Genomic DNA, 24,860 nt, shown 5'->3' on the forward strand with positions numbered 1-24,860 from the left:
GGCTTAATTCCTTAGGGAACTTGCTTCAAGCAGGGCAGAGGAGACCTGTGTGGGCTCTCCTCAGTGATGAGGCAGATTCACGGCCCAAATGGTCCTTTTCCAACGGGATCACCAGGGTTACAAATTTCTGACGTGATAAAAGGGCAAATCGGAAATCTCCCTATGGAGTTTGCTGCCTAACACTCCAAGTGCTCACCCTGAAAGACTCAAAATCCCAATTTCCTCGGTTGGGATTTCAGCTAGATGGCTCGGCTAAAATATAAATGAGATTAATCTAATCAGAGAGATGGATGGAGCACATTATAACAGTAGATTAAAAGAACCCACCCAGACCAATTACCAGCGTTCCTGAAGTCCTCTGCCTTTGTGGGAAGTTAAACCCACTCAGGAATTAGATTGCCTTGCAGAAATCGGCAGGAAATGCATTAAAAATGCATTCCTCTATTGCAATCCTTCATGTCACCAGTCACATGGGAAAGGAAATTAATGCAAGGGAAATGCATATATATTTAAATACAATTTCCTCCTCTGAGATCAGGATTTATGGGATGGAAGCAACGGGCCCTGCTCTGAAACAGAGACAAGAGCAAAGTGCAGTGCCCTCAGGAGCTGTGCTGTTCTACTCTCTATAAACGCTATTTCCCCATCCTCAGCTTCCTCACACGAAGCTAAGGATCAGAAACGGGCAGGAGTTGGGTCTGGCACTGCACAAAAATGCACAGGGAGCACTAAGAGAAATTCCCTGTCCCTGCCCTGTGGCCCCGAGGGCTCTGTAATGCCTCTGTCATGGATGTCACGGATGCTGAGGAAATAAATTAAGAGTGGGGAAAAAATGCTGGGAGGGAGAAAAAAAGCAAATTGTTTATTGGCACACAAGGAGCATCATCTCAGCGTTTGTGGGTTTGCCCTTCGGAAGGTTTAACCCCAATCCCAGAGAAGTGCGGGAGAGGTTACAGCAGGTGACCGGAGTCAAGCCACCGGAAAGGACAAGGGACAAACTCAGAGGAACGAGGGAGCAGGAAGGATGCTCCGGGGACGAGGGAGGAGGAAGGATGCTCCGGGGACGAGGGAGCAGGAAGGATGCTCCGGGGACGAGGGAGCAGGAAGGATGCTGCGGGAACGAAGGAGCAGGAAGGATGCTGCGGGAACGAGGGAGCAGGAAGGATGCTGCGGTGGCTGCACGGCCGGCAGCGCTCCCTGCAGCTCCCGCTGCCTCTCCCCGACAGCTCCGGGGCCGCCCCTTCAGCCGAGCCCCGGGATGGCAGGGCCGGGATGCGATGGCAGGGCCGGGATGGCCGGGATGCGATGCCAGACCCCGGGCTGCCCCCGGGTCCCGCCGCCGCAGCCGCCTCTCACGCCTCACACCGGGCCCCCCTTCGCTCCCCCTCCTCTGCCCGTAATGGGAGCGCCCCGCCGCGCCGCCTCAACACAGCGCCTGGCGCGGCCCATTGGCGGAGCAGGGGAGTCCCGGCCCGCCCGGCCCGAAGGCGGCTTTGAGGATGGTGGGCGCGGGACCCCGGGGCTGGGGCAGTGCCCGGTGTTCACTCGCTCCGTGCCCGCTGTCCGTTCGCTCCGTGCCCGCTGTCCGTTCTCTCCGTGCCCGCTGTTCATTCCCTCCGTGCCCGCTGTCCGTTCTCTCCGTGCCCGGTGTTCACTCGCTCCGTGCCCGCTGTCCGTTCTCTCCGTGCCCGGTGTCCGTTCGCTCCGTGCCCGCTGTTCATTCCCTCCGTGCCCGCTGTCCATTCCCTCCGTGCCCGCTGTCCGTTCTCTCCGTGCCCGCTGTCCGTTCTCTCCGTGCCCGCTGTCCGTTCCCTCCGTGCCCGCTGTCCGTTCTCTCCGTGCCCGCTGTCCGTTCTCTCCGTGCCCGCTGTCCGTTCTCTCCGTGCCCGCTGTCCGCTCGGCGAGGCGCCGCTCCCGGCCGGCACCAGGGGTCAGCCCCGCGCCGGGGATCGCGGGCACGGGAGGGAGCCGGGTCCGCTCACAGCCGCAGCGGTGATTTGTCTGTACACAAACCTGCACGTTTTCACTCAAAAACTGCTCGGTAAATGGATTTAACCCCCTGTTCCTCTCGAGGCTGTGGTTCGCGTTCCTTCCCTTACTTTTATCTTGTTTTTCTGCAGCCAGTTCTCTCCTGGAGCCAGCTATGGGCAGTCACTGGTGACATTTCCACACTGACCAATGTGCGTGAAATTGTCATTAGAGCGACTCTGGACTGCCAGGGGTCGGCTTCTCCACACAGGTCTGCGTGTATATAAATATAAATATACAAAATATAAATATATAAAATATAAATAGAAATATACAAAATATAAATATGTAAAATATAAATATAGATATAAATACGTATCACTATATTCAGGCTTGGCTTTTCTCTGTCTCCTAGCAAAAAAATGTGTAAGAATGGGGATGGAGTTGGGTTTGGGTCTGACTGAAGAAGTACCAAGAAAATAAGACAGCTCCTGGAATAAGCAAAAAAAGTTTTCCTCCCTACAGGGCAGTGGATTCATTCCCTCCTCAGCCTTTTAATTTTCCTCCATGGACAATATTCTCAAAAAGATTTCCCAAAGGGCCTTGGTTCCATTCAGGAGGAGCTGCTGGAAGTTTGGTGTGGGTTTGGAAGTGCAATCGACGCCAGCAAGAGTTTGGGAACTCTCAGGAAGGAACTTCTCCCAGCTGCAAGCTGAATTATTTCTGATCACATTCTCCACGTCCCGGGCAGGGGTGGAATCCATTCTCCTCCAGTTTCTCAGATCTTGCCTGAGCTTGTAAAAATTCATCCAACAACTCCACTGAGGCCAGCAGGAGATGACCCTTGGCACATCAGGATCTGAATAAACCTTCAACTAGAAAAAGCAGCAGCCTTTTTTCCTCAGAAACCTGTCACTGTTTGGTGGGGAAGGCAAGGGGCTGTGGAGCTCACTGAAGTGCAGAGCAGATCAGGCCTTTTAAACTCAGTTAAAAACTCACAGATTCTGCCTGGGGCCTGTAACCTCTGCTGAGGTGTCAGTCCCAGCCAGGGCTGTGAGGGATAAAACCTCATGGTGCTTCAAACCATTAAACCAGCTCAGTGTATTTCATGTCAGCCTGAAAACCCGACTTGCCTTGTTATTAGAAATGGAACATACGGCATAAATTTAGCAATCCCCGGTGTATTTAGCATTTCACATCAGTCAGATTTTACTCGACACGAAAATCTGAACTTTAACCTGTATTTAAATGTCTGGATTTCTTGCTCTAATTTGACGTACTCAAATGTCCTAGTTCCTGGCAAGCCCCAGGTCTTTGCTGGGTAAATGTTCTGAACCATGGCTGCCCAAATGGGTACTGGTGTCACAGGAACCACTCGCTGCTGTGCTGCAAAAAAAGATTTCAGTGGCTATCCCCAGTACATGACAGCCCCCAGGAACACAGTCCTTGCAGATGTACCTTAGTGGGGGTAAAAATGAGCTTTTCTAAACCTCCATCACATGTAGAATACAGCCACAATGGCTGCAGACCCTCGCGCTGCCTTTAACAACATTTGGATATGATTTTATGCATGAATTAGACTCAAAATAATAATATTCAGTGTTTGGGTCCTTATGACTGCCTGCAGAAAAAGCAGCTTCAAGCAAAGCTCCCAAACCCCCCTGCAGGGTGAGAACTGCCCTGCTTTGACACAGACCCCCAGCAGGACTTGGGCACAACACTGGGGCCACACACAAGAGCACACACGTGTGTCTAAGGTTGTTTATTAATTCGGTCTGTTCTAAGTTGTACAATTATGAAAACAACAAAACGACTGCTGGAAGCCCAGGAATATTTACAATCTCGCCTTGTTGTAGTGAGGTCAGTCTATGTTGTTGCACAGATTGGTTATGTTTGGTACCACAAGATGTTTAAAATTCAGACAAATTTGAACAGATTAACAATTGTATATACAGGAAATAAAAGGAAATTCAAGTATCAAAATACAGACAGATTAAATAACATTTGTATTACAAATCAGCCCCACTGCCATACATCACAATTAGCAAAAATGTCCACATTGCAAACTGAACTCGACTGTCTCTGCCCTGTCAGGGAATCCCAGGTTATTCTTCTGTGGGTAAGAAAAATGTCTGAGCTGGGTTGACTTAGCGAGAACAGCACAGGTACTTTTCTTTTGGGAAACCAAATTTAAGGTAATTTCAATGAGAGATCTAAAAGGGAGACCTTTGCAACACGGCAGCGTTGTGAGCACTGTGCCAGCTCCAAAGCAGGATCTGAGCAGAGCCAGGGAAATGCTGCTGCTGCTGGAAACTTCTGAGGTGGGTGGAAGGAGCATTAAAGCATTGGCTCCACCTCAGCTGCACACAGAACGGGACGAGTTTGGGGCTTTTTGGCATCTGCTCTGTGTCTCAGCAGCCTCCTGAAGGTCCAGACTTCACTGCAGGTACAGCCTGGAAGGTGCTGCAACTTCTCTCTGGGCGGGGGGACAGGCGTGTACCCCAAAAAAGTTGCATAATTTCTTCTAAAAAAGAACAATCCCAAAGCAAGTTTAAAGTCAGTGAAACAGCTAAGGTTAGCGCTGTTTTTTTTTTTTTTTCATTTGTAAACACAAAATAAAAAAAGGATAAAGCATCTTCAATTTGAAAAAAAAATCATCCCCTCCTATAAAAGGAAAGACAAAACTTGGCAACTGTTTGCCAGCCGTGAGTGAGGGCTCAGCCCACAAACCAAAGTCTGTGAAACACAATCTGTCTTTAAAGAGAGGAACAGAGGAGCCCCAACTCCTCCCGGGCAGGTAATACAGCAGATGCAGTTGGATGCAAGGTCATGTTCAGCACCAGAAATTTGGGGCAGTTTCCTCCAGATAGCACAAAACCCTGCAGGGAGGAAGAGCCCGAATACTGCACAGTGGGTGGGTGAGGATGGCCAGGAGCCAAGGATGGCACAGCCCAGGGTCACCCCACCACACTGAACCGCCAAAACAACTGCTCTGTCTGTGAGAAAGGTGAGAAAGGGAGTGTCTGGCTAAAGAATGGATCACTAAAGACAACCACAGGTTTACACGTGGGGCTGGAATGGACCACCAGGGTCACCGAGCCCAGTGCCTGAAGATTGGAGTCTTCATCACCACGTTACCTCCAAGCCAACCTCCAAAAAAGCTCACGTGTCAGCAAGGAAAGGTGTCCCTCCTCCCAAGCAGAGGTTCAATTTGCAATCTCACCAAAGACTTGTTGCCAACACACCAAATATTTACACTTACACCAGTATGAATTGCAACATGTGCATAACAAGGAATGTTAGGTTTCTTAAATTCATTGATTCAACCCAAAATCTCCACTCCCCCTTCCCAATCCTTTACAGGTCTGTGCCCTTGGGATTATGGTTCACTTCCCTCTCAGCCTCACTGGTGAGAGAGACTAAAGGAAATCCTGACAATACAGCAGCAAGTGGAGTTAAACAGGAATTATTGGGCACAGTGTTCTCGTGCAGCAGCAGGTCCCACGGCCCTGACAGGGCCTGGCGAGATCGCGACAGACGCACTGCGCTGCATTCTGCATCTGAAGAATTCAAATCACAACCATTTTAACATTCTCCCCAGAGAGGAACAGTCTGAAAACACGTCAGTCACAGCCCAAACCACTGTGAAACGCTCTGGAATTCAGAATAAAAGCAAGCACACAACACCTTTGAGGTGGTGTCTTTGGGGACACTGGGCTCGGACGGGGCCAAGCCACCCTCAGGCTGATGTGGTTTGTCCTTGGGGATGGACTGTTTCAGTGTAATGCCCAAAATTTAACTCCTTATTTGTTCATCTTCTGAAACGGTTGCACTAATTAAATAATGAGCTAGTATCAAAAAAGTGCTAAATCACAATTGAATATACTTAAAAAAACCCCAACCCTTCAGGGCATAACTGCATTTAAAAACAAGACAGGTGCACAGAGGCTGGAGCAGGGAGCTGTCCCCAGGAATTCAGTGCGGAAATGGGAAGAAATGGGGTCCTTGCCATAGAAATGTCAAGTATTGCAACACGACAGTTCGGGGGATAAGGAAGCTTTGTACCATCGGGGATATTGGCCACAGCTGCTCTGGGGTGAAGGTTCCTTCGCAGATTCTTTTCCTCAAGTTCCTTCCATTTGCTACAAAAGCGTGGAGTGGCTCGGAGAACACGATGCAGACTTACCCTGCCAGGTTCTCACACAGGAGGAAGCGATCTCCAGGAATTTGGCGTTCTCTCCTGTTCACCCAGAGCTGAAGCAGAGTAAGTACCATCAGAAATGTGCACACCACGCCCCAGCTAAGACTTTCTATCGTGCTCCTCGCCGGATTGCAGGATTCTCAGCAAATAAAAATCTGTTGGTTTTCTTTTTTTTTCCCCACCAGAAGGCTGCAGCGCTACATTGAAACCGTGAACCGGATTTGCTCTGAGTCTCTTTGTTAAAAAAGAAATGAGTTGAAAGACGTTTTGTCTCAAACTAGGAAAGGCGACATCGCTCTTGGCCTCCGAGTGTGGAGCTTTCCTTTGCTAGGAATGGAGATGAGCAGCTTTCCTCGGCGGAGGCTGGCTCCCTGCCCCCCTGTGCTCCGGCAGCCCTCACCGAGCAGCCACGCACCCACCCGTGCCACAGGGAGATGATCTTCGTGTCAGGAGGCCACTGCGTCCCAGGTCTCTGCCCCAGCACTACATCCCGTGGTAGGAGACGGCTGCCCGGAGCTCAGCTTCGCAGAGGCAAACAGAAAGGAAGATAATGGAATGAATGTCCGAGTCACACAAAAACACGTGCTGGGAAAGGCCGGGCGAACGGCCCGGAGATGGGACACAAAATCCGTCAGGGTACGGACACAGAGCGGCAGTGGTTTGGTTTGGGAAGGGCTGCCTGTGATCCCTGCTGGGTTTGGTCACCCTAAGAAAGGCACACGCTCTCCTGACCCGGATTTAGGGGTGTGGAGGGACCTGCCCTAATAGCTGAGAGCAGGGGGAGGTGAAGGGCTCAGAGCTTCTGACATTGGGGGGACGTGTGGCAGCTCTGTGCTGAACACCTACACACAGAAACCGTTCTGCCACCCACACCAGGGAGTGAGTTTCTCCTAGAGGGACACAGAAACCTTCATGGCACTCTTAGAGCTTGGAAAAGTGCTGATGGAACCCAAACCCAACCTTCTGGAGCACCTCAGGCACAGCAGTGTTCTGCTGTCCACAAGGCCTGGGCTGGCAGGGTGGCACTGCATCCCTGGGCAGTGCTGACTCTGTGTCGGGGGACTCTATAGTTCAGCGTATGAAATGTATGAACTAGATTGAGCTTTCTTTTGTGTTTTGGTTTTTTTTTTGCTTGAAGACAACATTTTTACTTTTAGTCCTCTCACTGGGTTCCCACTGGCTGAGCCCTCAGTCTGAGGTCAGTTTGCCATTAAGTCATAAATGACTTGGGAGATCAAACTCATTCCTGAGAAAGAGCTAAAATAAGGACTTTTAAAACATCAGATTTCATTGCAGGTGAGGGGAAATGGAAGATCTGAAGCAGCAGCTCCAAAGCCACAGCAAAACTCAGGCAAGCTGCTACTGGGCCCTAACACCAGGGGCAAATAACCCAGGGCTGCTCCCTGACCTCTCCCTGTGATGCTGCTTGTGGTGCCCAGCTGACACCTCCCCTCCCCAGCCTGGGGCTAACAACAACACGTGCCTTTGGAAGCCTAACCACAGGCTGCCACATGAGAACTACACTCAGCTCTCACGAGAAGTCTGGTGAGTGTAAACACAAGGACTATGAGGGAAAGAAAAACCTACAAAGGACTGAAATGCATGCCACCAAACCCCCCCTCATATCCGAGGGGACAGAGCTCACAGTGGGAACGATCACACCCGGCCCAAACCAACGTTCCCCCACCACCCAGAGCAAGTTCTGCACTGGGCTTTGAGGAAGGAGACTGTGGGCAAGGGTGGCCGTGAGGAAATGGAAGTGCCCATGTGTTATTTGCAGAGAGCATCACAGTGGTTAGTGTCGGTTCGAGTGGCAGGAAGGAGAGGTGAGTTCACTGAACGGTACACAGCCGTGGCTCAGCCGGGAAGAGGAGGATCTAGGAGGAGGGAGTGTGTGCACCGGAGAGACAAGAGGTCTCCATCAGTCCAAAGACAAGGTGAGATAGAAAAAAAAAAAAAAGGCCTGGGGAGTATCACATTGCCCCAGGGATTCACAGTGCCAGAGCGAGGGGGGAAGACGTGAAAACGGTGGGCGGCTTTCCTGGATCCACATCTCCGCCTGCCAGCCTGCCCTCTCTGCTCTTCCCGCCTGGCGGGCAGCTACAGCGTTACCCTTGTTTCCGAGAAAGGAGATTCACAGTGTTCAGCAGGTACAAAAGCCGGGTAAGTCTACAGTCTCCTAAGTGCTGCTGCCTCGGACGTGGTGCCTAGGCGGGCTCAGGGCGAGCAGCTGGAGGAAGAGGGAGTTTAGAAGAGCAGACAGATCAGATCGCAAAGGCACGGTTAGACGGGGCGGGCGCGGGCGCTTGCTTTAGAAGATAGTGGTCTCATACTTAGTGCTGAGGGTCCGCTTGGAGTCCTGCTTGGGGTCCACGACCCAGGAGACACTGGCATGAGACTGGGAGTCTTGGTCCACTTCAGGAGGATCCAGCTAGAAAATAAGGAGAGAAAGGGCATCTTAGGACACCTGTGCTTCTGGGACAGAATGAGCAGGGAGTCAAAGCACAGAGTGCCTGCCTGCCTACTGCCCGTCCCAAGAATGTGCACGTGTGCAAGGAAGCAGCTCTTGCTGGGGAGGCATTTGAGCCCTTCACAGCTAAAACGTGTCTGGCCACGTCAGTCCCAGCACCCCAAGATGACTCCCTGCATTAGGCTGTGAGTCCCTGTCACCATCAGCGACAGCTTTGCTCATCTCAAACAAGCATGAAAAACGGAGCGCTACAGAAATGGGACAGAGGGAGACAGCTCCTGGCAGGTGAGCTCCCACGTGATTCACCCTCCTGACCCAGCACAGCTCTTTCCTCTTGTCCTGCTAAATCAGGGTGCCACGGGGAAGCTACCACCCCAGCAGGAGCAGCGGGGTTAGCTGAGAGCTGCCACACTGCATCAGCAGGGGCGGGAGGGAGCAGCAGATCCCCAGGGTTCATCCAAACCCCTGACACGGGCCAGAACGAGCATGGGGATGAACAACAACGAGGCAGGACACAGGGGCACAGCAGGATAGAGGCAGTGGGGAGGCAGCCCGGGGCGGTTTGGAATGGAGGATGGCAGGAAGAAGGGTAAAGACCTTCGCTCCAGGACTAACAGACTGCAGCGGCAGGTAGGAGGGGCGGTGAGTTGTACAGGTGTGACAGTAACAACAGCGGGTGTCGGGAGGGAGCGGCACCTGAGCGGGGGGAGCAAGCAGAACACAGACAAAAGGAGACATTAAAGGAAGGCGGTGGCTTGTGCAGCAGTCCCTGCTCCTCAGCAGCTCCAGTCTTAGCTGGTTTTGGCTATGGGGAATCCCATACTGCAGCTCACCTATGTATCTCACTGCAGGGTTTGCACACGGAAGCTTGTGCTGGACCCAGCAGGGCACTAAAGCCCCATCCCACCTGGGCTATTTCCACCTCTGCCTGCCCTCCTGCTACCAGGAGAAGCCCCAGCCCCACAGCAGAAGTGACACAGACACAGACCTGCAGTGCCAGCAGCAGGACAGGCACCTGGACCCTGTCTGGCCTCCCACCATCACCCAGGGCAGGTGTAGGGGTGTGGTGCCCATGAGAACCCCCAGCTCAGCCCAGCAGGTTGCTCCTGCCCACACCCACGTACCGTGGATTTCCTCATGCCTGCTCGTGGTTTAGGCACCGGTTTGGAAGATTTTGTTTCAATCATTTCTCCTGCTCCAGCACCCAGAGGCTTTGCTCTCTGGGCTTGCAGGGCGAGCTGGTAGGCGACCTCGAATGCCTGCCCCAACGTGAGGATGATCTCGTACGTCAGGTTCTTGGAGAGAACACAGAGAACACAAAGCTGTCAGATCGCCCTGTACAAAGTCCTCCTTGTGCTCAGAAGCTGCTATGGGGTCACAGACCTTCCCATCAGCAGGTCACATCCTGCTGTGTCCCTGGCAAAGCCACTGAGCTCCAGACATGAGGAGAGCCTGACTATGCTGCCTGCCCCAGGTCCCCTGCCCACCCGTAAAGCCCCACCAGCACTTCAGTTCAGCAGCATAAAGAAAAACAGCCCAAAAGTCTTGTGCAATTTTGATTCTGCCCAAGTATAAAAGCAAATCACACTTCTACCTTCTCTGAGTTGTTAAATCAGCCCATTATGCTGAACATAATTGAGAGCATGTTAGGGGTTTGTGCACGGCACATTCCCCAGGAGGGAAAGCTCCTGCCCTGCTTTATTCAGTGCTGGAGACAGCAGTAATGAAACCAGACAAATATTCTCTTTGTCCACAGAGGTCCAAAGGACAGGCATTTGGAACCAAGACTACTTTATGGTAAAAATGGGTGAAAGAACCCTGGAAAGGAGCGGTCTGTGACCAGCCAATAATGCTGAGGGATGAAACAAATGGGCTGTGAAGGACCTGTGAAGGAGACGTGACAGGGCAATGCACTCACCACATCCACAGTGCTGAAGACATGGCAGTAGTGATGGCTGGTCTGCAGGTCCTTGGTGATGTAGGCAAATGTGCAGAGATCCTCAGGGTCCTGGGCAGCACAGGAGATGTTCCGGATCTCGTGCTCAGCAATGACATTCTGCCGGGGTCAACCACAAGCACCCGTCACCCTTCTGGGGATGGCAAATACACCCTGCAAACAGTGGCTGTGGAGGGTGTCCTGGGGACAGGGAAGGGGGGTCTCCCAGCCAAACCAGTCCCAGCTCCCTCCCATGGCAGGAAGAAATGGAAACGTGGTCCACAAGCAGCCAGCCTGCCAAGCCTTTGGCACTCAGGTGATCATCACCACCTTGGTATTCTCCCCCAGCCCCAGAAGCTCCCCAGGACTTGCTGTGGCTTCTGGAGCCACAAAAAGTGACCTGCAGTCCCCAGGTAGGTGGGATTGCAGGCTGTGTCCCTCCAGACACTAACTTTGAGGCATCTGCAGCTCACCTTGTTGGAGGCATCGATGAACTTCACCCCTTTGTATGTGATGGACAGGATTATGGTTGGGATCTTCTTCATATGCTCCGTGGATTTCTTCAGAAACAAGAATATTCAAGTGACCAACTCTGAATGGATGCTCCCTCTTTACCCCCACCCCAGAGACTCCCAGGCCTGTACAGGAATCTGGGGATCTGGGAACAGGAGGAGGAAAGCAGAGGTGGAAGAGACAAGGACCTAAAGAGAACCCTGCCACCACTTCCCCACCCTCCCAGATGCTCTGGGTACTGGGAACAATGCTGGAAAGGGGGCAGTTCACCAGAAACAGTGGCACTGCCTGTTTGGTGGACAGGGTTTGGGGAACCACTGAGGTCCTCCCCCCAGCCCACATCATCCCCCAAAGGCTGCAAGTGAAGGCCCCAGCCCCAGGGTCTCCCTACCCTCATCTTGGCACAGGCGTCCTGGGTAGACTCTGTCCCTCGGAGGTCTTTGATCAACATGGAGCCCAAGTACTGTGTGAGGGAGGGAGAGATGTTAAATCCTGCCACTCCCAAGGCAATGGCAGCGCCCTGAGAGCCCAGAGCTCCTTATCCTCACCACCCCACAAAGCAAAAACCACTTACGTTGGCCTCGTACCCGCAGGACTCGAAGATGAGCTTCTCGGGCTGGTGCTGCCAGTTCTGAACAGGGGCATAGGGGGCTGCCAGGCTGGGGGGGCGCAGGGTGAGCCTGGACTCCCGGCGGTCCTCCTGCAGGGCAACGAGCACGGATGTGAAGCCAAAATGGGTTGGAACAGCTCTCAGGGGGGCTTTTTGAGCTGAGGGGATTGAGGTTGGCAATGGCCAAACGCCCCTGGAGCTGGGTGGAGGCAGCATGTAGGGTTAAGGTGCCAGTGCTGATGGAAGTGTGAGCCATCCATTTTTGAGGTGAAACTGAGCCATAAAGAAGCTGCTGGCACTAATGCCTGAGGGAAGCTGAGCTGACCAGCTCCCTCCCTGCATCATCCTCATTTCTCCCTGGCTCCAGAGATGGGGGAGCCTGTGCAGAGGCCGCCAGGACACACAGCAGCACCCACTAACCTGTGCTTTGTAGCGCTCAGCTCTGGAGTAGGGAGCAAGCTCAGTGCCACGGTCGTGCTGCCTCTTGGCAGTGTCCCCGGAGGGCAGCAGCAGATCAGCAGATCTGCCCGTGCACGAGTCGTTCTGGCTCAGGGGAGACGACGTCTGGGACATCAAATCCTGGCACTGGAAGGAGCAAACACCACAAAGGAACCCAGTCAGCTGGGGCTGTGCTGTGCCCCCCATCACTCCCTCTACACTGCCCAACACAGCGCGCATTGAGCGGACTAACGGGGTCAGCTCCTGCTCTGGGGGTTCCTGCCTCAGTGCCAATCCCACCATTTACCTTCTGCATGAGACACCTGATTTGCTCCAGGATGGTTTCAGCCATGCACTCAGCCCTTTGTGCCCAGGATGGTTTCAGCCATGTACTCAAGCCTTTGTGCCCAGCGTGCTCCAGGATGGTTTCAGCCATGCACCCAGCCCTTTGTGCCCAGCATGCCTCTGCCTCTGAGAGCTCATCCCAGCAGGGCAGGGACACGCTGGGCTGGAGGCAAGGTGACTCCAGAGGGGTGGGCTCCCCTAAAGCACCGAGCTAAGCACCCGAGGGTGATGATGATCAGCCAGCCCCGCCGAGGAGCGCCGGGAGCCGCCACCAGAGCGCGCCCAGGCCCCGCAGGCACGGCCGAGCCTCGGCACAGCTGCGGCCGCATTAGTCCCATTCAAAGCACTCGCTTGATTTGCCATTGACGTCCGCCCGCCCCCCGCGCCGCAGCCAGCGCTGGAGCTCACCAGCTGCAGCGCCAGGAAATGCTGCACATGGCCCATTCTCCCTCCCCGGGCAGCATCTCAATCAGCTGAGCCGCACGGAGCAGCCTCTCCCTGCCTCAGCCCTGCTGCTGCCCACGGTGCAGATCCTTCCTTGGCTGCTGGTCCCTCCCGGGCTCCTGCTGCCTGGCACAGGGCACAGGGCAGTGGGTCTGTGCTGGGCACCCTCCCAGTGCAGCACCAGAGTGAGCTCTCTCTGTTCTCACACTTGAACCCAGCTCCTGAAGAATCCCCTGTCAGCAAGCATGGATCCCAGCTCGCTTCAGCTGAGTCTGTTTGGGTTGGAAAGGCTTGGGAATCCAAGAGGGCAGAGCTCTGCAGAGGGCAAGGACCAGATGTTCAGGTTGGGTAAACTCTAATCACTCCAATTCCCGCTCCAGGAAGCTGATTAGCAATCTCTGGGAGGAGGCAGCACGACATGCTACCCCGTTCCTGAGCTCAGGGTCGCTCTGAGCCCAGCAGCTTCTGCCAAACTCAGCTCTCAAAAGCCAGATTCAGGAAGAACAGGGAATGTGATGCTTCCCTCCCAGCCAAACCCTGTAAAAAGGGCCTGACAGCCAAATGCTGCCACTCCTGCAGCAAAAATCAACATCCACACATCCTGTCGAGTGTTGTTTGGCAGTGAGAGCAGGAGCTCTCAGCAGCCCAGCCGGGCCAGGGAGAGGGCTCTGGATCCCAAGGGTGCAATCAAACACCAAGTCCCAGCTGCAGCCCGTCTCCAGCTGGGCTGGTTCACTGCTGCCTGCTGAAAACTCCCACATCTCTGACCAGGAAACAAGGGCAAGAAAGTGGGCTCAGAGCTCCCTTCTGTGCAGGGCAGAGGTGGGAGTGGCACCTTGCACCCCTTCAGTGCAGACACCTGATCCCAAGGGGCAGCCTGACCTTTCCCATGGGGTCAGCATCCAGAGGCTGACCCACAAGGGCTGGAATTATCTCACCCCACTCACTGCAAGGTTGTCCCTGCACAAGGGGCACAAGGCCACCCCTGGGTGGCTGGAGAGGATGAGGTGAGCAGCTGGATGGACACCACTGGCCATGGCAAGATTTCTCCCAGCACTGACACGAGCCAGGCAGGGAGCCACGAGCAGGGACTCACTCTCAGCTGTGAGAACCGTGGTGGTTTGGCTGGGGGCTCCTCGTAGGGTCTGTCCGCCAGCGAGGCGATGATCCGCTTCCGATGGCCCAGCAGGTTCACTTTGAGCACCTGCAGGGAGAGATCAGGGTCACCACGGGCACAGAGCCACTCTGAGAGACTTGGAGCAAGTGCCACCCCCAGGGAACAGGGCAGGAGCTCGCTGCCCTGGCAGGACAGGGGTCACACTCACGTTCACTATCTCAAGCTCCCAGAGGTTTTTCACAGTGTCGATGGAGCTGTAGCCACTCGAGAGGAAGGACTGGATGTAATCCTGCAGCCCCAGGGAGTCGAGCCATGCAGGAACTGATGGCTGGCTATTCCCATCACAGCCCAGGGGTTTCAACTGTGAAAGCACAAGGAAGGTGTTAAAAGCTGCAGGAGCTGGGCTCCCAAGGGATATGGGTGAAAATCAGTTTACAGGGCATCACCATCTCCACCAGTCAGTAACAAAAGCACTGTACAAACAAAGAATGTGCTTGGGATCAAGACTGGCAGGAGGAGCAGTCCCAGCATGGAGCTACCACCATCCACACACCCTGGAATAGCAGTGTACTCCTCCTCCTCCTCCCTGCTATTCCCCAGAGCCTTCCCACAGCCCTGCAGATGCAGGGTCTGGCTGTTGTTTCCCCTGTGCCCACAGCCGTGCCTGGCAGTGCCCACCCTGGCGTGCTGACCTTGGGGAGGGAGCGAGCAGCCTGGAGCAGCTTCCGCCGGTGCTGCGGGTCCCCGATGCCGATATCCCGCAGGTCCTGGTCCTCCATGACATTGCAGCCCTGTGGGGACAGCAGGGAGTGCGGTGGGAGCAGGGGACAACAGGAGCCACACTGCTGTGTGAACAGACATCACACAGGGCACCCTCCTGGCTTGACCTCCAGCACGTCCTGGCAGCAGCAGCAGCAGGAGGAGGAGGAGGATAAGGAAGGCTTCCAAGGCTGGGAACTCTGCTCCATGTACTGACCTTGGGCACACAGAGCACTGCCCTCCCCTCCCTGAGCTTCCAGCCCTTAGCCCCAGGGCATGGCTTACAGCCACCTCCGTGGGATTCCACACAGAGAGGCTTTAAACATCCTCCATGCCCGGGCAGGGGCTCTGGGTTCTGCTCAACCTCCCCACACTGTGCTGAAAACCCATTTTGTGTCCCCTTCCCCCTGCAGAGCAGAAGCACACGGACTCCATCCCCCTTTGAAAGCCTCTGTCCCAGCCTACGTCCCTGCCCTCCTACCTGGTCACAGCTCAGCAGGACACGTCTCCCACGGCTGGCAGAGCCACGCTGCTGTGTGACTGAGGGTTCCAGCCCAGACCCCCTCCCTGGCCCTGCCTCCCTCTGCTCCCCAGAGAGTCCCAGCAGGTGAGTGCTGACAGCGCTTCGCTGCTCCACATTTTGGTTTTATAAGAGAAACCCAATTAAGGCCGGCCTCAGGGAAGGTGAGGGCAGGTGAGATTGCCAGGCACCCTCCACAAAGGACAGCAAAGGTTTCCTGCCCCTTCCCATCCACGCTTTTGTGGAATTTCAGCACATGTGCTTTGCTGAGTGCTACCTGCTTTAAACGCAGTGAGCTGCCCCAGAGCAGCCTCCTCCTGAGCCTGTCCTTGCTCCTGGCCATGCCAGCAGCTGCTCTCCTCTTCCTGCCACTTCCATGGCAGGTGTGGTGACAGCAGAGGATGGCACGTGGCTCTGCACCCAGGAGCTGCCCTTCCCTCAGCCACAGAGGAATTAACAGCAGAGATGCCCAGAGATCTCTGCCCTGCAGCCCAGACCAGGCATTTAGCAAACAGCAAATGAGCAGTGGGTAGCAGGAGGCAGAGCCCTCAACACCCCCTGACAGGGCTCCTCTGCCTCCCCCTCCCTTGGCAGCTCAGCTCCCACACACTGCATTCCTGGAGAGCAGAGCCTGAGCTGACAACCACGGCACAAAGGCATTTATTTGTCTGAGAGTTGTTTAAACAACAGAAAAGTCTGGGCTGAATGGCTCTGCAGCCAATGGGGAAGGGTTCATTCAGTGTTTTTTCCCAAAGGCCAGTTCACAGACTGTGCCAGTCAGGGCCATTGTGCTGGGAAGAGTTTCTGCCACTGCCCCAGAGCCCTGTGAACACCAGACCATGGCCAGACCCCCCTGCCCTGCACCCCAGAGCCTGTGAGCGAGGCCAAGGGACACCAGGGGCTCACCTGATGGAACCACAGCACATGAACCGTTCTGTGCACCCCTCAAGTGCACAAAATCAGGGAGTAAGAAGAGGCAGGTTGCTGCTGAAAGCTCCAGGCTGCCCATTTGGTGCACAAGCTGCAATTCTCTTGGACTGGGAACAAACCCCCAGTGATTAACAGGAGGAGCTGCTGCTGCCAGGGCAGTGACCTCTGGCTGGTGGGCAGCAGCATCCCACCAGAAAGATGGAAACATCCCCTCCCCTTTCTTGTTCTTGAATTTTAAGCCAAAGAGCCACATTTAATGTGCATTCCTGTAACAGCAGGGGATTGTGTGCTGGGCTCTGGGGAGGAGGGAAGGGATTAATCGGGATTAACTCCCCTGACAGACACCTCACCTGGCAGGAATGCAGGATGTGTGTGAGGAATTCATCTCCCAGAGAGATGGCTTGGAAAGTGCTTTTTGAAATGGACAAAGAGGGCCAGAACAAGTGATGGGATTTCTCTCACAGCTTTGGAAAGCAAAATATTACTGCCCTGTGAGGGGGAGGAACAGGGAGGGACTGAAGTGCCCACAGCATGGCACACCTCAGGTACCTGAAAATGCCTGGCCTGCTCTGCTCCCTTGACCTGCCCATCTTGGTGCTCTGAGGCTCCATCCCCCTGCAGAGGGCCAGGGCTGAAGCTGGGGCAGGGCAGGAGATGCTGCCAAGGGCAGAGCTCACAGCCAGCCCTGCCCTTGGTGCCACCCAGACAGCAGGAACAGTCAGCAGCCAAAGGAGCTGTGACAATGGCAATGAGTAATTTTCATGTATAAAAACCAAACAAACTTGCTGATCCTATTTACACTTTCACTCATGCTCAGTTTCCAGGGCTGAGCCCTTTTTGGTGCTAATCCCCTTTGGCATGGTCCTGATCCCACACAAGCAGCACAGAGCTGGTGGCTCTCCCTCTCCCACAGGGCACCAGCGCCAGCCCCAAGGCAGGGCAGTAGGTGTCCTCCCACCTTTGGCATCTCAAATTCAAAGAAAATTGCTTGCTCTGTAGCAAGGGTAGAAGGTAGTTAAACACTGTGAAGCCTACAGCTTTCTCCTGCACTCCTTATTTTTATGTGTCACGTTAAATTCCCTCGGTGGCAGTCTGTATTCTCTGGGAACTTAACAAGGATAGACAAAGCATAGCAGCTCTGAACAAATCATCCCAGCCCCTGGTGCAGGAGAAATGTCCTTCAAATCCATCTGGATTTCAACTCCCATGCAAAACAATAATCTGCCACTAAAAGAGAATTAAATACAAAGACACCAGAGATCTTTTAACCTTTGCCAGCCACACAGAGGAGCCAGACTTTAAACTTTTCTGCACTCAAGATGCCCTCAGGCAAGAGCCAAAGAGCAGAGCTGCTCTGCAGGGGCCACTGCTGCTTTTTGCTTTGACCCACAGGGCAGCAGATGCCACCTCCCAGTGCCCCTCTGAGGGCACAGGGCAGCCCCAGCTCCCACCAGCCCCTCCCCAGGTCCTCTGAGAACAGGGCTCCAGGATGTGCTCTGCCATCAGCCCAGTCCTCCAGCAGCAGCCTCAGAGATGCCAATCACAACCAAAAAGACTTTTTTCCCATTTCATTCCTTGTGACGAGTGCTTTTACCTCGCATGTCCCTCCTGGGTGCCCCAGCTCCGTGGGGCTGAGCAGAGGCAGGGAGGCTCAGGGCTGGCCTGGGCCAGAGCTCTCCCTGTCACCCACATTTTGGGGCAGTGAGGGACACCCAACAGCCCCTCCACCCCAACATCTCACCATGTGCTCTGTGAGGCACCAGCCCCACCTGGGCTCAGCCAGGCAAGGTGAAACGCAGCACCTGGGGCACATTACCTACCAGCAGCTGCTCTGCTCTTCCTGCCTCTTCTGAGAGGCAGAGAGCTGAAGCAGTCAGAGGGCCCTTCATCCCCCAGGCTGGCCTTCAGCTTCCTCTGAGCCCCCTCCCTGGAGAGGCACCAATACCCAGCACCACGAGGGAACTCCTGAGCCCTGTCCCTGCCCTCCACACCGCCCCGAGGGAGGGCAGGGATGTGCCAGTGACCCCTGTCCCCACTGGGAGCCCTGTGGGATGCTGCTGCAGCCAACCTGCCTGCAGAGACACGAGTTCTTGGAAAAAGGGCTGGCTTTGGTCACACCTCAGTGCCTGCACTGTAGTTAAACAGCCTGTGAGGCTCCAGGTTTCTCATTAAAGGCAGCAAAAGCAGTCAGAGGTTACCTGGCAGAAGGCAGCGTCCCCTCCTGTGACCGAGGTGACCCCAAAGTGACTGAGCCAACGGCAGCACTGCCGAAACCTGCCAGATTCCTCCTCCAGCAGGACACTCTGCAGGCACTTAAATACCCAATTTTCAGATGCTGCTTCCTCCCCAGAGCCTGGCATCCACCCATGCTCCTGTTCCAGCTAAGGAAGGGCCTGGGGCAGCGAGTGCTCCCTGCAGGACTCGTGGCTGGGCTGGCAGCACAGGGGCAGCACTGCCATGGCACACCCTGCACGGGCAGGATGGCACCAGGATGGCACCAGGACGGGGCTGCTCCAGAAAGCAACAGATGCAAAACCCAAACACAGCGTTCCCAGACTCCAAAGGCTCCTGCAGACACCCCAAGCAGAGAGACAGATGAAAGCTCTCTGTGCATACAAAGTGAACACAAAGCTCATTTTCTTTTTCCCCTCAGTGCATTGGAGACAATTTGCATCTTGTTGAAGATTCTGCTGTCACTGCTACTGCTCTGCTTTTGGCAGAGATGGAGACAGGTCCAGCTCACAGCTGGGCACACCCAGATCTCAGAGCAGGGGGACCCCATTTGATCATACAAATCTGTGTTTGTGATCTGTGGAGTTTGGTGCCTTCCCTTAAAGGCATCTGCAGTCTGGGGTACTTGAGTGGAAAGCAGGGGAAAAGATCTGTTTAGTCCCAGCTCTTCACAGAGCATCAATGGGGAAAGAGGCTCATACACAAAACCCTACAATAAATCTGAGATTAGCACACAGCCACTTCACTTTTAATTTTCTTCCCCATGCAGACTGGCAGCGTGACAATGGCAACAGAGGGAATCGGTCATGGTTGTCAAGTTCAGGCAATTTTATTGAGAGAAAAAAAAATTAACTGCAACTTTAATGTTGTTTTTTTTTTTAATGTTTATAGGGCCTGGAGCTACTAATGAATCAAACATAAGTATCCTCTAAATTGCCAGTTCTGGTCCACCCACTTTGCTCCTCAAAATCCACTTCAACCTCTCTGCTCCCTGTGGAGTCCATTCCTATTATCCAGGGAGCTTTGGCACAGCTCTGCCACTTCCCAAGATCCTCAAACTTCCTCCAACCCCAGATCCCTGCATGCCTCTGCTCTCACCATTCTCTGGCAGAGACAACCCCAACACCCCTACCATGGTGGATAAAGCAAGTCCTCGGGAACCACCAAGGACCAGCCAGAACCCACTGGGGAGATGTCAAACAAAATTCATTTAATTGAAAGAAGTGATTCCCACTTGGGGCTCGGCAGAGACCCTGACCCCAGGGTCCAACTCTACTCTTAGGGGGCTCATTTAGTGCTGCACAGTCAGTCTGGGGACACTGGCACGTGTTCCTGGGGGCTGACAGCAGTGACCAAATCCAGAAACAGCTACCCAGAGCTTCTGCCCAGCTGAGGAGAGGTTGCTCCAGTTCCAGCCTGACACAGCCCAGGCTTGAGCTACACAGAGCTCACCTGAGTCTGCAGGAAAATCCCTGCACCAGCTGTGGTCAGGCCATGCTCTTGCTGTGTTTCAACCAGAGCAGATGCAGTAAAACCCCATCAGGGGTCTCTGGTGGCCCCTCACAGATCATTCCTGGGTGCAAACAGTTACTGGAACGTGCCAGAGCAGTTTTCCCCAAATGGCTACTATAAAATGACAAGTTCTATATGAAAATAGAAAGAAGCTCAGGGGCAGACACATTCCCAGAGCATGTCCAGAGCCTGGCTGCTGCCCAGGGGACCAGCAGCTGTGTGCCAAGCTGGGCCATTCTGAACTGGATCAGGCAGAGCCGAGTGACTGAGGACATAGGAGATGCCAGTGCTGCAGCAGGGCAGGTACCAATGAGGATTGTGCAGATATCAGCCCACACCCAAATCCCAGGATCTGAAGAGCAAAGGAGACTTGGCTCTGTCAGATGTGGACTGGGGCTGTCCTCAGCTTGGGAAGGCATGAGAGGTGCTGAGCTCAGCTCACACCCCAGCCAAGGTGAGCCAACCTGAACCAAGGCCTCAACTCCACATTTATCCTGGTTTTCCCTGCACACACAGAGAGGAGAAGGGAAGGAAAGGCTGTTCAGTTAGTGAACAACACCGCAGGCTAATCTAACACGGCCCTGAATTGCACTGAATCACATTAATGTCAGTAATCTAAATTATTTGCAGACACCCCATTCTTCCACCACCATCATTTTTCTACCACTTCTCCCCAATTATAAAAAAATAAATAAAATCCCCCAGAGGAGCCCAGGGCACTACACACAGAGAACAGATTTCCCTTTCTGACGCTGTCTCATTGAATCAGCATTAGCTGCTTTCCACACACTCCATGGGAATCCAGGCTTGAACAATAAAAAAAAAAAAGCTATAAAAATGGTTAATGTTCTCTTTTACCTGCTCATTTGTGAATCAGAATATCTTTGAACCGAATAAGAAGTTCAGCTCCAGAACACTGGTGCCACTGCCAGAGCACATGGGGTTTGCCCTTCTCAGATGTCAGCCCAGGGGAAGCTGTGGGGCAGCAGCAAGATCCCACCCTGCAGGGGAAGGGGAAAGCTTTTGCAAGCATCTCAGATACATTTATGGGATCTGTGGGATCACAAAACACCCTGTGAGGGAACAGGTAATGGCATTTCCTTCCCACTTCTGTGGAGGAATTCCGCCATCAGTTATTGCAATTCCTTCTCATTACAGGGGCCACGTCCTTCCCCTCTCCAGACAGGCAAAGTCCAGCCTGCTGCTTCCCTGGGTTAATCTCTGCTTGCTGCAGGGACCAGGAATGCACTGGGCATCCCAAAATCAATTTCCTGTGCATTCTGGACATCCCAAAAGAGGCATCTGTGGCAGAGGCACTGGTGAGCACAGCAGACATGATGGGGCCAAGCTCCAGGAGCAGCAGAATCCCTCTTGGTCCGTATTCCTGTGACATTTTTCCTGCTCTCCCAGCTCATTTCCCACCAAGGACAATTAAGCCCATTTATTGTGCGCTTTTCTGGATGACACTTTTCACTCAGTGCTGTAGTTCTGTGATGTGACCTTTCATTCCCCTCCTCTGGTGAGGGATGAGGCAATGAGGCTCAGTGAGGCTCCTGGAACTCGGCGCACGCCACGGGGCCGCGTTCCTCCACGTGGGAGGCAGCAGTGCTGCTCCTCCTGGGTGGTGGGCTGGCCATTCCTGCTTCACTGGAGCTGCTCACACTTGGCAGGCAGTGCTGCTGAGGGTTTTATCCTACTTGCAGAGCTGGATTTTTGCTAAGTCAAGGACAGCACAGCCACTGCCAGCAGCTTCGCCGCGGTTCTGTTCACCCAGCGCACAAATAAACTTTCCCCTCTGATGAAGGAATCCCAGCGGGCTGCAGAGCAAAGGGGGAGGATTGGAAGCACTATCTCCACTTGAGCTGTTCCTAATCAGCTGCCTGCGCAGGCTGCTGCCCAACTCCAGCTCCACATGAAAAGCAGCAGCTGAGTGTCCCAGTCTGAGTGCCCCGGGGCAGTGGTGCTGGCCATGAAGGTCACTTGGTGGCAATGCAGAGGGTGAGGGAAAGAAGCTGCTGTCTTGGACAGTGGGGTTTGTGCTTGAGAGAGGCAGAATAACAGGGAAAGCCTCTTCCCTGCCTTGTCCACAAACAGAATGTGGCTACTCTAGGAAACTTGAAGGGAATAGAAGAATTCCTGCAGACACAGAGATGTGGCCCAATATGCAGAGGTAGAAAGAGAACTCCAGTGTTTTGGAAAGCTAAGCTACTTAAATTCACCTTTTATCACCCCTTTCTTCCCTCAACCAAGCCAAAAGATTACACAATCCCAGATCTGTGCAGACTTTGGTCCCTACCCAGGAACACATACAGGGACGAGGCGCTCCAACGTCACATCACATCCATGTCCCAAAAATCCTCCTGACTTGTGCCAGCAATACCCACCCCTGAGTGAAGCCAGTGCTTGATCAAGACCAACTTTGTCCCAGATGCAGAGCTGGAGCTCCCAGGAGCAGAGAGGAGGCTCCAGAGCACCTTTCCCTTCCACAGCACAGCCTGTGAGACACTCGTGGCTCCCACTGTCACCTGCAGGAGCTGTGGGTCCCTGAGCCCCTCTCAGCTGTGGCTCAGCAGACCCCAAGAGGAGCAGGACCCTCCCTGCTGCCCATTCCAGCTGCAGCCTGTCCAGTGAGGCAGCCAGCACGTGGCTGGAGCACAGCTAATCCCCTAATCCCCAGTTCCTGGAGTTCTGAAAATAACGGAATTATTATTTTTGGAAACAACACATGTTTCTGCCTTGCTATATTAACATCTAATTAAGAAGCCAAATATATTTACAGAGCACTTTTCAAACTCCCTTTACACACAGTGTGCTCATGAATCACTTCCCTACCTGGGGGTAAAGGCTCTTGTGACATGGGGCATAGATTAACACAGGAGCCAGCTGAAAATACCCAGGGAACCAGAAATTCCTGAAAGCAGACCTGGCTGCAGCACAGGCCACCAGGGCTCCAGCAAGCCCAGCACCCCCAGTCTGAATCTCTTACAACCCTGTCCCACACTGGGGGCAAACAGGGCACTTTAAACCCTGGTCCTCCAGTGAAGAACAGCACCAGCACCCCGGTGCACTGTCAGACTGTTTTTAACCCTCCTCTGAGTTGTTATCTACTACAGGCTGAGTATCTTCCTCAGTAATTAAAGGGCTCTTTTAGGACACTGCCCTGCTCTGTAGCTACACAATCTCTGCACACTGAACACTCTTCTCCTGCAAAGCTCCTGGTTTGCCCCCCAAAAAGCACCTGGGGATCCCAGAGCAAAGGGACCATCCTGGCAGGCCAGAACACCCTGCAGCTCTCTGAGCAGGGAGCAATGCAATGCAAAATCCTGCACAGAAAACACTTGTCATATCAAAAGACTCCAATTTCCTAGTTTGGGCTACTAAAACTTAATTAACCTCGTAACCCACCTGGTGATTTGCAAGGCATTACCCAACGTTCTTTGGATCTTGAAATATTGAACACAGTGAGGCCCTAAGAGGGACTAATCCTTTCATAGAAACTGTTCAATTTCAGGAAATTAACACTCTCAGTTTGGAATATTCTCTGTTAGACACTGGATGGGCAGCCAATAAAGCAATGGTTGTGCAGAGAAGAGGACTGGGCACCCAACACTCAGAGCTTGGTGTCCTGAGCCCCTGCTCTGCCCAGCTTCAGTGTTCACAGCTGTTTTAATAATTCATCCAAAAACATCAAAAACACCACTAGAACCAAATTAACTACCTGTTCCTCACTTGTGCTCCATCTGAAGGTTTTGCTCCCTCAACACCAGAAGCTGAAGGCAAGGAACAACACAGAGGGAAAGATTCTAAATAATTCAACTTTCCTGCTGTGCTAATGTATTAGCTTGGAGTTCTTAGGGCTGGGATGAATGGATTTAAAACCAGGGTTGGCACAGGTGCCAGGGTCAGCTCCCAAGGAAAGGAGATAAGCAGCAAAATGGAAATCAGCTGGGCTTTGCACAAAATCTTTGTGAAATTATTTGACCTTTTAAATTTAACAGGAATGAGCAAATGAGTGTCCCATGCCCTGAATCCAGCAGCAGCCAAGTCCTGCACTGGGAGCAGCCACCCAGCACTGGACAGGGGAGAGAAACATCCAGCCATGAAGAGAGCAAATCCTACCACACACCCAACACCACTACACAGAGAGACACACAGAGGAACCTTTGCTACTGGAGTTTTGAGTTTTATGGGGTCCATCACAGCTGGGCAAGCAAGGGAAAGGTGTTTTATCTGCAGCTGCTGGGAGAGAGCTGCCACCAACCCCACAATGATCACAGATCCCTCAGCAGGGGATCCCAAGAGGATCTACAAGGTTATTTCATTTAAATTTGTTGTACCATCTCCAAACAGCCCCAGCACACGCAGGGATGCTGAACCCTCACACATCCCTGGCCAAGAATCTACTTGGGACAGGCTGGGTGGGACACGGGGTGAAAACCACAGCAAACCCCAGCTCTGGAGGGGAGTGTTGAGGGGAAGGGAAAGCAAATGGCCTGGCTGCTTGCTGTGGAGACCAGGGGGCACAGCTGGATAGACCCCACAACATTTATCCTCCTGTCCAGGTCATTTTGTAAAGTATAATTACACTCTGCCTTTAAGCAGCCCAGCAGATGCTGCTCAGGTGTGTCCTTCCTTGAGCCTCCATCCATGCCCTTTCCTGTCTCTCTCCTGTCCCTCTCCAGCTGCTCCTCATACCCTCCCCACCAGTGGTGGCCACTGTGTGCTCCCAAACCCCCTCATCCAGCTTGCATCCTCCTGGTGCCACCTCTCTGCACTGTCCCCAGCACCAGAGATGTCACTGCTCCTGTTCCAAGGCAGGATGCTGCATTTGCCAAAATTACTTTTCCAAGGTTTATATCCATTTT

General features: G+C 53.6%; 1 protein-coding gene across 3 annotated transcripts in view; it reads right to left on the reverse strand.

Annotated features, from left to right (window-relative positions):
* Window positions 1-3,715: 3,715 nt before the first annotated feature.
* Window positions 3,716-24,860, reverse strand: part of ANKS1A (ankyrin repeat and sterile alpha motif domain containing 1A) — a 73,593-nt gene continuing 52,448 nt past the window's right edge. For 2 of the 3 annotated variants that reach the window (XM_059487817.1, XM_059487815.1), the window contains 10 exons: window positions 14,735-14,833; window positions 14,251-14,403; window positions 14,022-14,129; window positions 12,119-12,283; window positions 11,663-11,788; window positions 11,480-11,551; window positions 11,049-11,135; window positions 10,558-10,695; window positions 9,764-9,934; window positions 3,716-8,600 (listed from right to left, as the gene is read on the reverse strand). In XM_059487817.1, the coding sequence (XP_059343800.1) occupies window positions 8,481-8,600; window positions 9,764-9,934; window positions 10,558-10,695; window positions 11,049-11,135; window positions 11,480-11,551; window positions 11,663-11,788; window positions 12,119-12,283; window positions 14,022-14,129; window positions 14,251-14,403; window positions 14,735-14,833 (1,239 nt within the window). In that variant the 3' untranslated portion in view covers window positions 3,716-8,480. The remainder of the gene's footprint in view (window positions 8,601-9,763; window positions 9,935-10,557; window positions 10,696-11,048; window positions 11,136-11,479; window positions 11,552-11,662; window positions 11,789-12,118; window positions 12,284-14,021; window positions 14,130-14,250; window positions 14,404-14,734; window positions 14,834-24,860) is intronic. The other variant, XM_059487816.1, reaches the window with a different exon arrangement.

The sequence above is a fragment of the Ammospiza nelsoni genome, chromosome 23 (genome assembly GCF_027579445.1).
Source record: "Ammospiza nelsoni isolate bAmmNel1 chromosome 23, bAmmNel1.pri, whole genome shotgun sequence".
Lineage (NCBI taxonomy): Eukaryota > Metazoa > Chordata > Aves > Passeriformes > Passerellidae > Ammospiza > Ammospiza nelsoni.